The 15,204-nt window shown below is 39.4% G+C and overlaps 1 protein-coding gene and 2 long non-coding RNA genes across 7 annotated transcripts in view; 1 reads left to right on the top strand and 2 right to left on the bottom strand.

Moving 5' to 3' along the window:
• HSDL2 (hydroxysteroid dehydrogenase like 2) overlaps positions 1 to 15,204 on the bottom strand; it is a 120,497-nt gene that overhangs the window by 82,744 nt on the left and 22,549 nt on the right. The window contains exon 1 of one of the 5 annotated variants that reach the window (XM_033427445.2): positions 10,250 to 11,217. The exons of the other annotated variants lie outside the window; for them this stretch is intronic. Within the exon in view, the coding sequence (XP_033283336.1) occupies positions 10,250 to 10,266 (17 nt within the window). The 5' untranslated portion in view covers positions 10,267 to 11,217. Of the gene's footprint in view, positions 1 to 10,249; positions 11,218 to 15,204 lie in introns of those variants that run through there. 5 annotated transcript variants of the gene reach the window in all.
• On the bottom strand, positions 45 to 9,873 carry LOC125964659 (uncharacterized). Its single transcript, XR_007477895.1, has 2 exons — positions 7,476 to 9,873; positions 45 to 5,747 (listed from the first exon to the last, which is right to left on the bottom strand). It is a non-coding gene; the product is annotated as an uncharacterized LOC125964659 (long non-coding RNA).
• On the top strand, positions 2,332 to 14,403 carry LOC125964669 (uncharacterized). Its single transcript, XR_007477905.1, has 3 exons — positions 2,332 to 2,378; positions 5,710 to 5,802; positions 9,869 to 14,403. It is a non-coding gene; the product is annotated as an uncharacterized LOC125964669 (long non-coding RNA).

The raw sequence follows: 15,204 nt of genomic DNA, 5'->3' as shown, positions 1-15,204 counted from the left end.
TCTGTTTTTTCCACTTAGAGAAGTTCCTTTAGCATTTGTTGTAAAGCTGGTTTGGTGGTGCTGTGCTGAAGTCTCTTAGCTTTTGCTTGTCTGCAAAGCTTTGATTTCTCGGTCGAATCTGAATGAGATCCTTGCCAGACAGAGTAATCATGGTTGTCAGTTCTTCCCTTTCATCACTTTAAATATCGTGCCACTCCCTTCTGGCTTGTAGAGTTTCTGCTGAGAAATCAGCTGTTAACCTTATGGGAGTTCCCTTGTATGTCCTTTGTCGTTTTTCCCTTGTTGCTTTTAATAATGTTTGTCTTTTTTATCAATTTGTTTACTATGTGTCTCAGTGTGTTTCTCCTTGGGTTTATCCTGCCTGGAACTCTCCAGGCTTCCTGGACTTGGGTGGCTATTTTCTTTCCCATGTTAGGGAAGTTTTTGACTATAATCTCTTCAAATATTTTCTCGGGTCCTTTCTCTCTCTCTTCTCCTTCTGGGACCCCTATAATGTGAATGTTGGTGCATTTAATGTTGTCCTCGAGATCTCTTAGGCGGTCTTCATTTATTTTCATTCTTTTTTCTTTATTCTGTTCTGCGGCAGTGAATTCTACCATTCTGTCTTTCAGGTCACTTATCTGTTCTTCTGCCTCAGTTACTCTGCTATTGATTCCTTCTAGTGTATTTTTAATTTCAGTTATTGTATTGTTCATCTGTTTGTTCTTTAATTCTTCTAGGTGTTTGTTCTTTCACTCTTCTAGGTCTTTGTTAAACATTTCTTGCATCTTCTCAATCTTTGCCTCCATTCTTTTTCCAAGGTCCTGGATCATCTTCAGTATCATTATTCTGAATGGTTGCCTATCTCCACTTCATTTAGTTTTTTTGGTGGGGGGGTGGGGTTATCTTGTTCCTTCATCTGGTACCTAGTCCTCTGCCTTTTCATCTTGTCTTTCTGTGAATGTGTTTTTTTTCCCACAGGCTGCAGGATTGTAGTTCTTCTTGCTTATGCTGTTTGCCCTCTGGTGGATGAGGCTATCTAAGAGGGTTGTGCAAGCTTCCTGATGCAAGGAACTGGTGGTGGGTAGAGCTGGGTATTGCCCTGGCAGGCAGAGCTCAGTAAAACTTGTCTGCTGATGGGTGCAGCTGAGTTCCCTCCTACTGGTTGTTTGGCCTGAGGCGACCTAGCACCGGAGCCCACAGGCTCCTTGGTGGGGCTAATGGCACACTCCCGGAGGGCTCACGCCAGGGTGTACTTCCCAGAACTTCTACTGCTAGTGTCCTTGTCCCTGCAGTGAGTCACAGCTGCCCCCTGCCTCTGCAGGAGACCGTCTAACACTAGCAGGTAGGTCTGGTTCAGTCTCCTATGGGGTCATTGCTCCTACTGCTGGGTCCTGGTGTGCACACTACTTTGTGTGTGCCCTCCAAGAGTGGAGTCTCTGTTCCCCCCAGTCCTGTCGAAGTCCTGCAATCAAATCCCACTAGCCTTCAAAGTCTGATTCTCTGGGAATTCCTCCTCTCGTTGCCAGACCCCCAGGTTGGGAAGCCTGATGTGGGGCTCAGAACCTTCACTCAAGTGGGTGGACTTCTGGGGTATAATCATTCTCCAGTTTGTGAGTCACCCACCCAGCAGTTATGGGATTTGATTTTATTGTGATTGCACGCTTCCTACCGTCTCATTGCGGCTCCTCCTTTGTCTTTGGATGTGGAGTATCTTTTTTGTTGATTTCCAGTGTCTTCCTGTCGATGATTATTCAGCAGGTAGTTGTGATTCCAGTGCTCTCCCAAGAGGGAGTGAGTGCATGTCCTTCTACTCCACCATCTTGAACCAATCTCCTCTCACAACTACTTTAAATATTATTACTCATTCCCTTGTTTTTTTACTATTCCTAACACTTACATATCTATGTCTAAGCCCAGGACTAAACCCAATCCTCCATCTGCTTTGTGCATAGTCCTAGAGTGAAGAATCGTTTTCACAGATGAACATTTATGATCAATTTGATGATAGGGAACACCAATTTTAAACCCCAGTTAAGCAAAACATTATCTCCCTGTTATGGCTTGAACTGTATTCACCAAAATACAATTGTACCTCCCTGTCACAGATTGAATTATATCTACCAAAATGTTAGGATATGTTGAAGTCTTAACCTCCAGTACCCCCGAATGAGACCTTATTTGGAAACAGGGTTGCTGCAGATGTGATTAGTTATAATGAGGTCATACTGGAGTAGGGTGGATCCTTAATCCAATATGACTGCTGTCTCTTTAAGAGGAAGAAAGACTATGTAAAGACAGACACACAAGGAGGATACCACATGATGACAGAGGCAGAGATGGGAACAAAGCAGCTAAGAACACAAGGACTGCCAGCTATCACCAGAAGCTAGGAAGAGGTAAGGAAGAATTCTACCCAGAATATCAGAGCATGGCCCTGCTAACACCTGGACTTCATACTTCCAGCCTCCAGAACTTTAAGAAAATAAATTTGTTTAAAGCCACTCAATTGGTGGTATTTTGTTACGGCAGCCCTAGGAAACCAACACACTCTTCCTTCTCCCCAGAAAAGAATTTCATTCTTGTCATTAGTAGATATGTATTACAAAAGAAGTACTTATTTTGAATTTCACCAATTAAAAAATACCGTGGAAATTGGTTTTCTCTCATTATACATACATCTCTTATATGTGAGGTTATAGATACATCTCTTACACCTACATAGTATCTCCAATTTTGCCTCTTGCCCAGGAAATCTAAAATATTTACTATCTGGACCTTTACAGATAAAGTTTGCCTAACCATGATCTGAACAATAAACTGTTTAATTTTTGCCTAATGTTGAACTTTATATAATAGATTCATACAGTATATGTTACTCTATGACTTGCTTCTTTCACAAAACATGGTTTGGAGACTTACCCATATTTTGGTGCAAATAGTTACACTTACTTTAATTAATATACAGTATTTCACATATGACCATACCATAAAGTACTTATTCATTCTACTGTTTATGGACTTTGGGGATCGTTTCCAGGTTTTTTTTTTCTATTATGAACAATGGTGCTAAAAATAATCTTGTACACTTTTTCCAGTCACATGTGCGTGAGTTTCTCTAGGGCATACACCTACGGGTGAAACTGCCGGATTACAGGACACAGTTGTAGATTAAACATGACCACAAATCCTTTGGCATCCCTTCCATCAAGAGAAGGAGTATATTTTCCCCTTCCCCTTGAGTCTGGGTTCACCTTATGACTTTTTTGAGCAATAGAATATGATGAAATGATATTCTGGAATTTCCAAGACCACACTATAAAATGGCTGGTAGTTTCCATTTTCTCCTGGAAGCCAAATGCTATGCTGTAAAGAAGAGAGACAGATTATCAACTGACGAGAGGCCATGGGAGAAAGGCCCTGGAGGGTAAGAGGTCATTTAGGATGTTTCAGCCCCAGTCAAGAATCCAGCTAAAAGGAGCCATATGAATGACTTCAACTTATACTATATAGAGCAGAAGAACCCAGTCAACCCAGAGAAGTGTGAATAATAATAAAGCATTGTCATTTCAAACCATTAAGTTTTAGGGTGGTTTGTTAAAGCAATAGGTAACTGAAACACATGCTGAAGTTCAACTTTCCCAAATAATGCCAAACCTCCTTCAAAGTGGTTAATATTCCTACCAGCAGCAATATATGAGTACGAGTTCCTGCAGCTCCACACCTCCCCAACACTTGATGTCAGACATTTAAAATTTTTGACAATCTGGTACATATGAAATAGTATCTCAGTATGGTTTTAATTTACATTTCCCTTATTACTAATAAGGGTGAATACATTTTCATGTTAATAGTCACTATGTTCCTTCTTCTGAGTAATTCGTATTAATTTATTTTGCTCATCTTTCTACATGGTTGACTTTTTTCCTAATGACTCGTAAAAGTCTACAAGCTTTTAAAGATTTAAAATCTTTTCATTTGTGGCTTCCTTTTCACAATTATAGTATATTTTGATGAGCAGAAATTATTTTCATATAGCAGAATTTATGAATCTTTTCTTTTACAGCCAATGCTTTTGGGGTTAAGAAATCCATCTGTAACCAAAATTGTATTAATTTTCTTCCAAAAATTTTATGGTTTATCTTTTAAATTTTTGTCTTTAATCTACATAGAATGAATTTTTGTATAGGAATTGAGGTAGGGATCCAACTACATTTTCCCCCATATGGCTAACCAACTGTCCCAGTCTGAAAAGTCCATCATTCCCACAGATCTTTAATGTCAGCTTTGTCATAGACTGAGTCTCCCTAAATATACAGATCTGTATCTAGGCTCTCTATTCTGCTCCATTTGGCTACATGGATTGCACTGTCTTAAATATAACAGCTTTCTTGGATATACTTGGACCTTTGTCTTTCCACATGTATTTTAGAATCAGCTTATTTAATTGCACAAGCAAAATCAGTTGGGATTTTGATAGAAACTGTACTGAATCTAGAATTCAATGTGGGAAGAACTGACATCTTTATGACACTGAGTGCTCCAATCCATTAACATGGTATTTCTCTCTATTTCACACCTGAAACTACACAGTGTCTCTCTGTAATCAAATGTAATGTTAATTTTGGCCATCCAACCACGGTGTTATCAGATTTTTCCACTGTGTAATTACTATTCTTTCCCTTGCAACTAACAACGCAAAGATGCTTAAAGACCATTTTTAAATTTTTATTATGATGTTTTCAAATATATTCAAAAATAGAGAAAATACTAAAATAAGCTCCCATTTTTATTTAACAATTCAACAATTATCAAAATTTGAAAGTGATAATCAGAAAGCCAATCTCAGAAGTCATATAATCTCACCTATAAATGCTTCAGTATGCATTTCTAACTTTTATATAACAATATCATTATCACAACTAAAAAAATTGACAATAATTCCTCAATATCAACTAGTACCTATCCATATGCAAAGTTTAACAACTATCTCAAAAATGTCTTTTTACAGTTGGTTTGATCAAATCAGGATCCTGTCAGGACTTCACATTGCATTAATTTGTTACAGACATACCTCGAGATATTTTAAGTTCAGTTCCAAACCACTACAATAAAGTGAATATTGAAATAAAGCGAGTCACACAAATTTTTTGGTTTCCCAGTGCATATAAATGTTATGTCTACACTGTATTCTGTTAAGTGTGCAACAGTACTATGTCTAAAAAAAATGTACATATCTTAAATAAATACTTCATTGCTAAAAAATGCTAACCATCAAAGCACGGTTGCCACAAACTTTCAGTTTGTAAAACACACAATATCTGCAAAGCACAATAAAGGTTAAAAACAATAAAACTAGGTATGCCTGTATATCTTATAAGTCTCTTTTAATCTATAACAGCTCCCCTTTCCATTTTCTTTATGCCATTTATTGGCTGAAAAATATAGATCATTTGTCCTGTAGTATAGCCCATATTCTGGATTTTGAACTTCTCATTTTTACTGCCATTGTACTATATTTCTTGTTGATTTTTGCTTGTGTGCAAATTGAATTCTCCTCATTTACTTTTGTATACTGAAAATTTGTCAAACTCTTATTAAACTAATAATTTAGTTATACATTATTTTGGTTTTCTATGTAATCATATTATCTGCAAATAATGACAGCATTGTTTCTTTCAGTCCAATCCAAATATTTTTTCTTTCTTTCTCATGCCTTATTTACTACAGAAAGAAGAAAAGTGTTCCCAGATTGAAGGTCTGAGGTGCTAGAAGGAATAAAAGCCAAAGATATTAGTAAATTAAGTACGGAAATCTAAAAAAGTATTTATAATGATGATTATAATAATATAAATAATATAATAAATAATAGTATTTTGGAGGTTAAAAAGACAGAATTAAAATATATTGTTACAATAACATAAGTTAAAAACTGAGTGACTGGAGTTCAACTTTTCTAGGTACTTGTATTGTTTGGGAAAATGGTAAAACTTTTTTACTTTAGACATTGGTAAGTTACATACATATTAAACTTTCTAGGTTAAATACGATAAACAGAAATCCAAGACTTTAACAGTTTTTTTGACAAGAATGGGATTCTGACAGAGACATGGCTTTCTGGAAGAAAAAAGGACAAGAGCCCCCAGAGCCAGTTTAGGGGATAGAAAAAGACTCCAGTAGCACTCTCGCCCGTGGCTGAGAGGAGTAAGGATCCTCATCTGTTCTTCTGTTAAAGAAGCAGACCAACAAGAGATAGGTACACTGTATACTATAAGACACAATAGTATTCAAATCACTACACTAATACCACTACCAATAATAAATCTACTAAGTAAAGTTCAAGATTTCTTTGCACTCTTTTTTCTTCTTTTAAAGTTATACTCTTTTTTGCATAGATGCTCCCCATTCTCCTCTCATTATTTATTTATTTATTCATTTATTTGGTTGCGCTGGGTCTTAGTTGCAGCAGGCGGGCTCCTTAGTTGCGGCATGCATGTGGGATCTAGTTCCCTGACCAGGGATCAAACCTGGGTCCCCTGCATTGGGAGCGTGGAGTCTTATCCACTGCACCACCAGGGCAGTCCCTCTTTGCACTCTTTTTGTCTTTAGAGCAAACCCCTCTAAGAGTGTACAAATTACTATGTTAAAATTATTCGTGCCGCAACTAAGAAGCCTGCATGCTGCAACAAAGATCCTGCGTGCTGCAACTAAGACCTGGCGCAGCCAAAATAAATAATAAATAAATAGATAAGCAAATAAACAATCTTTAATTGGAGAGCTAAAAGTATAAAAAAGAATTAATTGAATTATTTTTCTATGTATGTTTATGTGAAAAACAACATATAGTTAAGTTCCTCTGTTTATGGTAGCATTCCATTTTAGCTTACCTCTTTGCCCTCATCTTTGATGAGGGATGTTGTAAAACATGTACATGATTTAAAAGTCAAAACTTATGAATGTGTATATTCAAAGAAGTTCAATCCCTTGCCTATAACTAGATTCCTTAATTTCTAGCTTATCCTCCTCATATTTTTGTTTTGAAAAATATGCAAACACACACACATACATAAGACACATCATGTGTGTATGTGTGTATAATTTTCCCTTCTTTTTATACAAAAGGGAGTATGCATAGAGTGTTAAAATGATTTTTTTAAACGTGAGTATTTAGATGGAAATGTCCCAATTGTTGCTTTAAAAAGCCCTATCCCTAGCAGATGCAAACTATTATATACAGGATGGATAAACAACAAGGTTCTATATAGCACAGGGAACTATATTCAATATCCTGTGATAAACCATAATGGGAAAGAATATGAAAAAGAATGCATGTGTGTGATATATATATAACTGAATTACTTTGCTATACAGCAGAAATTAACACATTATAAATAAGCTATACTTCAATAAAATAAATAAATAAAAACAAATTTTTTAATAAATTTAAAAAAAAAAAAGAAATGAGGAAGCAAAGAGAGAAAAAAAAAAAGGTCTACCCCTTTGCCTTTGGTTTAGTTGGATTCATTCCCAGTAGGATAAAGGACATTTTCATGCTCAAGGTCTCAGGAATTGGCAGAAAGAAGGGCAAAGGCAGCTTTCCTCTTAACCTGAAGACCGGGCCTTAGTACTACTAAGGAACTCCTCCATCTGTAAAGCATTAGAACCAGAGTATAGAAGGCAAGAAAGAAAAAAGGTTCCAAATTCCTCAGTACTATTGGTAGACGCCTAAAACTTGCTGAAGTAGAGTTAACCTACACTACAATTTACCAAAATTCTCTGGGACCTCAAAATCATGGTAAATGTGATGAAACTTTTATCTGTTTTAGGAAAGAAAAACAATCACTTAAAATTCTGAGAAGAAATCCAAATGAGGCAGGAACTAGCTTTCCAAGAGACTAAAGCATTTTATAAAACTAGAGCAATTAAAATAGTTTAGTACTGTTACATGAATAGACAGACCAACGTAATAGAATTTTAAAAAAGACCCCTAGATATACAAGAATTCAGAGGTGGAATTTCTAATAGAAAGAAAAAAATAACTAGTCAGCCAATGGTGCTGGAACAACTGCACAGCCAGCCATCTGAACCAAAATAAGTGGGTTTCCTAACTCACCTCCTATGCCAAAATAGTATGCAAAACAGTATTTCATTTCAGGTAGATAAAAATCTGAGTGGGGAAAAAACCCCACAGAAATACTAAAAGAATACTTAAAAATTATAAAACAAAAAACTTAGTTTAAGATGGCCTTATAGCTTTGTCACAAAAACACAAAAACTTTAAAAGAATAGATTGAGGGGAATTCCCTGGCCGTCCAGTGGTTAGGACTCCGTGCTTTCACTGCCAAGGGCGCAGGTTCATCCCTGGTCAGGGAACTAAGATCCGCATGCCACAGGGTGCAGCCAAAAAAAAAAAAGAATAGACTGATAACTCTGACTTGATAAAAGGACATGTTTCTGCATGGTAAACAAACTGGATAGTCAAACTCGATGCAATGAAAAAAACAGAGAAAAACATTTCTAACACATATGATATAGAACAAATATTTTTACACTAGAGAGCTTAGAGATCAACCAAAAACCTAATTGTGTAAGCCAGGCAAAGAAAAAGATACACAGCTGGCTTTAAACCAGGATTTCTCAATCTCTACACTACTAAAGACATTTTGGACAAGATAATTCTTTGTTGAAGGGGGCTATGCTGTCCATTATGTTTACCAGCATCTCTGGACTCCACCTATTAGACACCAGTAGCAACCCCCCTCAATTGTGACAATCAAAAATGTTCCCAGATATTGCCAAATGTCCTATGGGGGTCAAAATTGCTCCTTGATGAGAACTGCTGCTTTAAACATATAAAAAGATCCTCATCCTCACTCTTTGATACAAATTTTAACTATAATGAGGTGCCATTTTTTTCTCTAGTTAGATTTTTATTATCAAAACAAGTATTTTTATTATCAAACATTTTGCTGTTTGCCAACGTGTTGGACTAGGAAATCTCATTCATCCTTTTGGATGTGCAATCTCTTTGGAAGGCTATTGGTATTAGCTATCAAAATTTTAATTACCTATACTCTTTGATCCAACAGCTTCATTTCCAAGAATTTATCATATGGATACACTCAAATATGTGCAGACAGGTGAATACAAGGATAATCATTGCAGCAAAGACGGAGTAACAAAAAACTAGAAATGATCTGGTATCCAATGATTGTTTGTTGGTTAAACAAACAGAACACCATGTAACTATTAAAAGGGAGGAAGATCAACATGTACTGAAAATATGTTCCAAGACATATTAGCTAAAAATACCCAGCTAAAATTAGCTAAAAAGGCCCAGAAGGGACTTTGCTACTATTTTTTAAAGTGGGGTGTGTGTGTGTGTGTTTAGGACTCTGTACCCAAATATATTTATAAATGCACAGAATATTTTTGGAAACCTACCAGAGAGTAAGTAGGAGGCTGAAAGTTAAGGATAAGGAAACTCAACCTTCTGAGCTGTTTAAGTGTTTTGGCAACGTACCTATATGTTTCAAGCAAATTACAAAACGGACTTGGCACTCAGCTCAAAACACCCATACAGTATAGAAACAAAACAGAATGAGACGGGGGTGGAGGAGTAGTTTAACTGGTATAGAGTTTGTTTCTCAAGTCGAAAAAGTTCTGCAAATTGGTTGCACAACAATGCAAACATACTTAACACTACTTAACCAACCGTACACTTAAAAATGGTTAAGGTGGCAAATTTTTCCTTATGTGTATTTTACAACTACATATCTTTTAAAAGTGAAAAAAAGTCCCCCCCAAAGATACCCATATTTTAAGATTAGTTTAGTTTGTTACTAATTTGAAATTCCTTTTTAAACACCCCATTATTTTCTTCTTCCAGAATCGAGCGTTCCGAATAAGTGGAGACTCATTAGGCACACCAGTGTTCCAGCGACCTTTCACCTAGAACTCGCGGCCTTCGGCAAGGCACGCAGCTACGGCTAAACCCAAAGTGGGACCCGCCTTGGGGTCGGCGGGACACCTCACTCTGGATCCTTTACCTGTGGAAGAGATTGTAACATGACTGCCACCCTGAAGTACACAACTCTGCGTTACTTTTCACAAGTTACCGCAGATCCGAGGAACACTGTGTCCAGCGCGGACCAGCGTTCCAGACCTCGCCGGGCAGCTTCATTAACCCTCCCACCGCGGGGGCCGGGCCACCCATGCCATCCACTTCGCCCGGCGGGGTTTCTTCCCCACGGCTCCCGATTCCCCTTACCCCGTGTTGGGCAACATGACTGTTGCAGATTGGAGGCGGTGGCGACAACGGCCTCAGCGAGCGGATACTGAGAGGATGACTTCTCCCCGCACTTGGCCCCGCCCCGAGGTCTGCGGGGTAATTGGGCGCTCCAAGAAACGAAAGGTGGCTGAGTGCGCCTGCGCACGCAGTGGGCCTCCGTGGCGCTCGGCGCTGGTTTCCGCCTCCCGCCTGCCTGGCCCCTGGAAACCGACCCTAAGCGCAAGCGCTGTGAGAGACGACTCCGCCCCGCCTCTCTTGCGGGGGCTCTACGGTGACAATTGGTCTCCAGCCCGCGGCTAGAATGCTGGACGCGTCAGCCGCTGAGTACACCTTTCCCCGGCCTGTGAAGGGTTCCTAGCCGCAGCGCTGAGTTCCTTTGCCGGGTTGGGGGCGTGGGGGGCGTTTGAGTCGTGCACCAGGGACCTTGAGGGCTGAGGTGCGGCTTCTCAGCGGACTTTGGCTCTCGGTCCCCTCGCCGTCCACGCCGGCACCTGGACGCCTGCCCAGCTGCACGCGCGCCCTCGGAGGCCCCTCTTAGGAACGCTTTTCCTGGGCAGATAAGCACTCTTCCGGCCAGCGGCGCATTTCGACTCTCCCGCGAAATCTGGACTAAAGCCGGCCGGACTATAGATAAACAGCTCTGTGGTGAGGGGCAGCTTCTGGATCAGAGATCTGCAATAGTCGCACCGAAGAACTAAGTTAACTCTGATTTTTCGACTCTTAGCCAATATCTCGGCGAGGAAATTCCCAGACTCAGTGGTGGAATAAGGTGAATTCTGGGAGCCGGTATTGCTTTTGGTAGTATACCTTGGACATAACTCAGCTACTCTAATGAACTAGAGACCGGCATAATATTTTTAGGTAGACGTGAAGAAATTCTATTTTGAAGAGGTAGAGCAGGATGATGAGGTTATGTGAGTAGATAAAGTAACCCGGAAAAAAAAAAAAAGAAAGTAACCTGGAAATAGGATATGTACTCTCTCTTTTATTACAAGCCCTAAACGTCTATTTATTCATTTATATCACTTGCCAGTCTCATAGGCATTTGAATTTGAGATCTGTGATACGGTCCTTAGAGACTCCGGAGGAATTTACTTATTCAAGAAATATTAGCACCGAGTGGGTGCTGGTCACTGGAGATACAGTGGGGCAAAAAAAGGCACGTTCTCTGCTTATGTAGAAGAACAAGGAGTAATCAATGTGGTGGGTTTTTTTTTTCCTTAAAGGTTATCTTCATATTTATTTATTATTTGGCCGCACTGGCCGGCATAGGGGCTCTTAGTTCCCCGACCAGGGATCAGACGTGTGCCCCCTGCAGTGGAAGCCCAGATTCTTAACCACTGGACCGCCAGGGAAGTCCCCACTAATGAGTTCTTTAGACTATTGTAAATGTTAGGTGTTTTAGAGAGTGTGTTGATAGGGACTGTTAGATGAAAAAGCTTACTCTCCACTCATTCAAGAAAGTGAAGGCAACCTACAGAATGAAAGAAAATATTTGCAAATCATATATCTGACAATGTCTAGTATCCAGAATCTATAAAGAACTTTTACAACTCAGCAACAAAAAGATGAACCTCCAATTTAAACGTGAGCAAAGGACCTCAATAGACATTTCTCCAAAGAAGATAAACGAACAAGCAAGCACATGAAAAGATGCCCAACAGCAATAGTTATTAGGGAAATACAAATCAAAACCAGTGAGATTCCACTTTACATCCACTAGGATTGCTATAATAGAAAAGATGGAAAATACTAAGTGTTGGCCAAGATGTAGAGAAATTGGAACCCTCATACATTGCTGGTGGGAATGTAAAATGGCACAGTCACTTTGGAAAACAGTTTTGCAGTTTCCCCAAAGGTTAAAGTATGGTTACCAGCTACTGGGTATCTACCTACAAAAGAGCAATTCCACTCTTGAGTGTATAACCAAGAGAGAGGAAACTTCTTGAGAGTAACCACTAGATGGCACTGGTATTTTAAAATTCACAGTTATACAATACGCAAAATGTTAATTTATTAACAATATTGTGACGTTATAATCTGACTTGGATTAAGCCAAAAATAGCATGAGGTTCCTTATAGGACCCTCATAAAGGGGAAATAAGAGGAGGCATAAATTTTAAATTCCTTAAAGAAATACTTTTTATCATTAGAACAAATTGTCATAAATAGTCAAACTTATCTTCACTTTTTGTGACTTCTAAAGTCTATCAAGGGACTCCCCTGGTGGTCCAGTGGTTAAGAATCCGCCTTCCAGTTTCGATCCCTGGTCAGGGAACTGAGATCCCACATGCTGTGGGGCAACTAAGCCCTTGCGCCACAACTACTGAGCCCAAGCACCGCAACAAAAGATCCCGCATGCCACAACAAAGATCCGGCGTGCCACAACTAAGACCTGGCGCAGCCAAATAAATAAATAATAAATAAATAAATACAGTCTATCAAGTTTGGGACTTCCCTGGCGGCCCAGTGGTTAGGACTCTGCGCTCTCACTGCCGAGGGTGGGGGTTTGATCCCTGGTCGGGGAACGAAGATCCCACAAGCCGCGTGGCACAGCCAAAAAAAAGCCTATTAAGTTTAATTCTCCAATTTTAAAAAGTGCTTTTCAAATACATAGGAGAGTGAAAATGCCAACTTGAATTGAAATATCAAAGGATATGACACTGAAAACAAGTTTAATCTTACTGTCAAATTAGGACTCTTCTAACCCTGACCTTGCATAAGGGTATATTTTCTTAAAGTGTAGAATGCAGTGTAGAATTCAGATTTGTTGACCACAGCCCACATACATAAATTTCTCATCCAGACCCTGTACACGGTTTTCTATTTTATTTGAATCTATTATGTAGTACCCCGTTTTTTGTTTTTTGTTTTTTTCAGTTGATCATAACCTACAAAGTTATTTCAATGCCTCATTCTTGTATCATAACCTACCATTTGGAAAACACTGCTTTAGTGTGTTGTAATTTGCCGTTGTGATTTTTCAACTTGCTTTTTAAGATATTCTAGGCTTCCTCAGTCAAATATAAAATTACTAACTGCTGGTCAAAGGCCAGCAACCCAATGTGACTAACAGCAGATGCTTTCAAGCGCATTGGAAGAGTCAGGGATCTGTTGAAACTTTCCATTCCTTTCACCCCAAGGGAAATCCTTGGGGTTTTGAGGGTATAGCAGTTGCTTCTGACAAGGTACCAAATCTTCCCAATAGGACCCCTAACTGCACCTTTTATTGCTCAGTGAATTGTTGCCAGTCATTTAATTAGTAAATGTTGGATATTAACTTCATTGCTGTATTTTAATGTCTATATTTTTCTGATAATACATTATTCCAACAACTAAAGAAAGTGAAAGTTTCTAATATCACCCTTCAGAGATAATCATTGTTAACGGTTCGGCATGTATCCTTTAAGACTTCGAAATTTTTATATAGATTTTGATTGATTTTAAAAAAGCATAGGGGAAATTATATATATTCTATTGTTTTGGAAACTTTTTTTGTTTTACTTAATGTATCATAAACATCTTTCCAAGTTTATACCCAAAAGTTCACCTTAACTTTTTTTTTTAATAGGTGTGTTACCAACCTGGGTCCTTGGACTCTTTAATCAATAGAAATTGATAAGAGGCCAGAGGAGAAATTCAGGCAAGGCTTTATTGGGAGTGAAAACAAGAAACAGGTGCCCTTGCTCACTCTCCAAGGAGGGTGGGCTGGTTCCTTAAATAGAGCGAGGGTAGGGGCAGATGGTGAATCGGGCAGGAGGGGCGGCTTAGATGGTCTGCCCACCCCCGTGGTGGTGCTGTGTGCAGGGATCATGCGCAGTACCCTGCTTCTGCTCCAGGCACTTCACAAGTGGCAGTCGGTTTGTGGCCTTTTTGTAATATTGTTCTTAATCACTCCACTGCCATGCATGCAGTTATTTTTAGTCCCTTATAGTTTCTCTGTATTCTGTTGCTGGAGGAGACATTTGTCCAGTAAAGGGTCCCACATCCCAGTTCCCAGCCTATCTTAGGTGCATAGTTTTCTTTTACATGAATATACTCCATATTAATTTTACCATTTGTGATGGACATTTTAAGGTGTTTCAATATTGTCTATATTATAAACAATATTGCAATAAAAGCCTTTGTGTGTACATCATTGTTCACCAGTCAATGCCTTGTTTAGCAGCTGATGTTTTCTAGTTCTGGCAAATGTGAGGTCTGCTGGGAAAGATTTTCTTAAAGTTTTTTCTTTCTTAAAGAGACCACAGAATAGATTGCCTCTTTTCTTCTATTGTTATTTCTGGATGTGATGCTTGGAACAGCTGCATCAATCTTGCAACCACGAGCGGAACTAGCCTTCCCCTTTCCATAGCTCCTTCAAGGGTGAACTTTCTCCTATAACATATGAAAGAAAGTTTGGGGTTGGGGAGCTTGTCTCAGAACCCTCCTGAGTCTCCCACCTAGCTTTCTAATTCTCCCCCTGCTCAAAGGCACACTGAGTTTTCCTCACTTTGCAGCTTGGCCATCTTGTAGAATTCTAGGAAACAGTTCCCTCAGCAGACAACTGCTCCCTCTCATGAGTGCAAGTAGTGGAGTGGGTGTGTGGACCATGCCATATTCCACTTTTTTGCTCTGTTGGCTTGTTTTTTGGGATGTTTTCCTTTTAAAAAATATTTATTTATTTTTGGCTGCATTGGGTCTTTGTTGCTGTGTGTGGGCTTTCTCTAGTTGCGGTGAGCAGGGGCTACTCTTCGTTGTGGTGCATGGGCTTCTCATTGTGGTGGCTTCTGTTGCGGAGCACAGGCTCTAGGCGCATGGGCTTCCGTAGTTGTGGCACGTGGTCTCAGTAGTTGTGGCTTGCGGGCTCTAGAGCGCAGGCTCAGTAGTTGTGGCGCATGGGCTTAGTTGCTCCACAGCATGTGGGATCTTCCCGGACCAGGGCTCGAACCCAT

This window comes from Orcinus orca, chromosome 6 (genome assembly GCF_937001465.1).
Source record: "Orcinus orca chromosome 6, mOrcOrc1.1, whole genome shotgun sequence".
Classification (NCBI taxonomy): domain Eukaryota; kingdom Metazoa; phylum Chordata; class Mammalia; order Artiodactyla; family Delphinidae; genus Orcinus; species Orcinus orca.
Note: the sequence above shows the minus strand (reverse complement) of the source record. Positions and strands in the feature narration are given on the sequence as shown.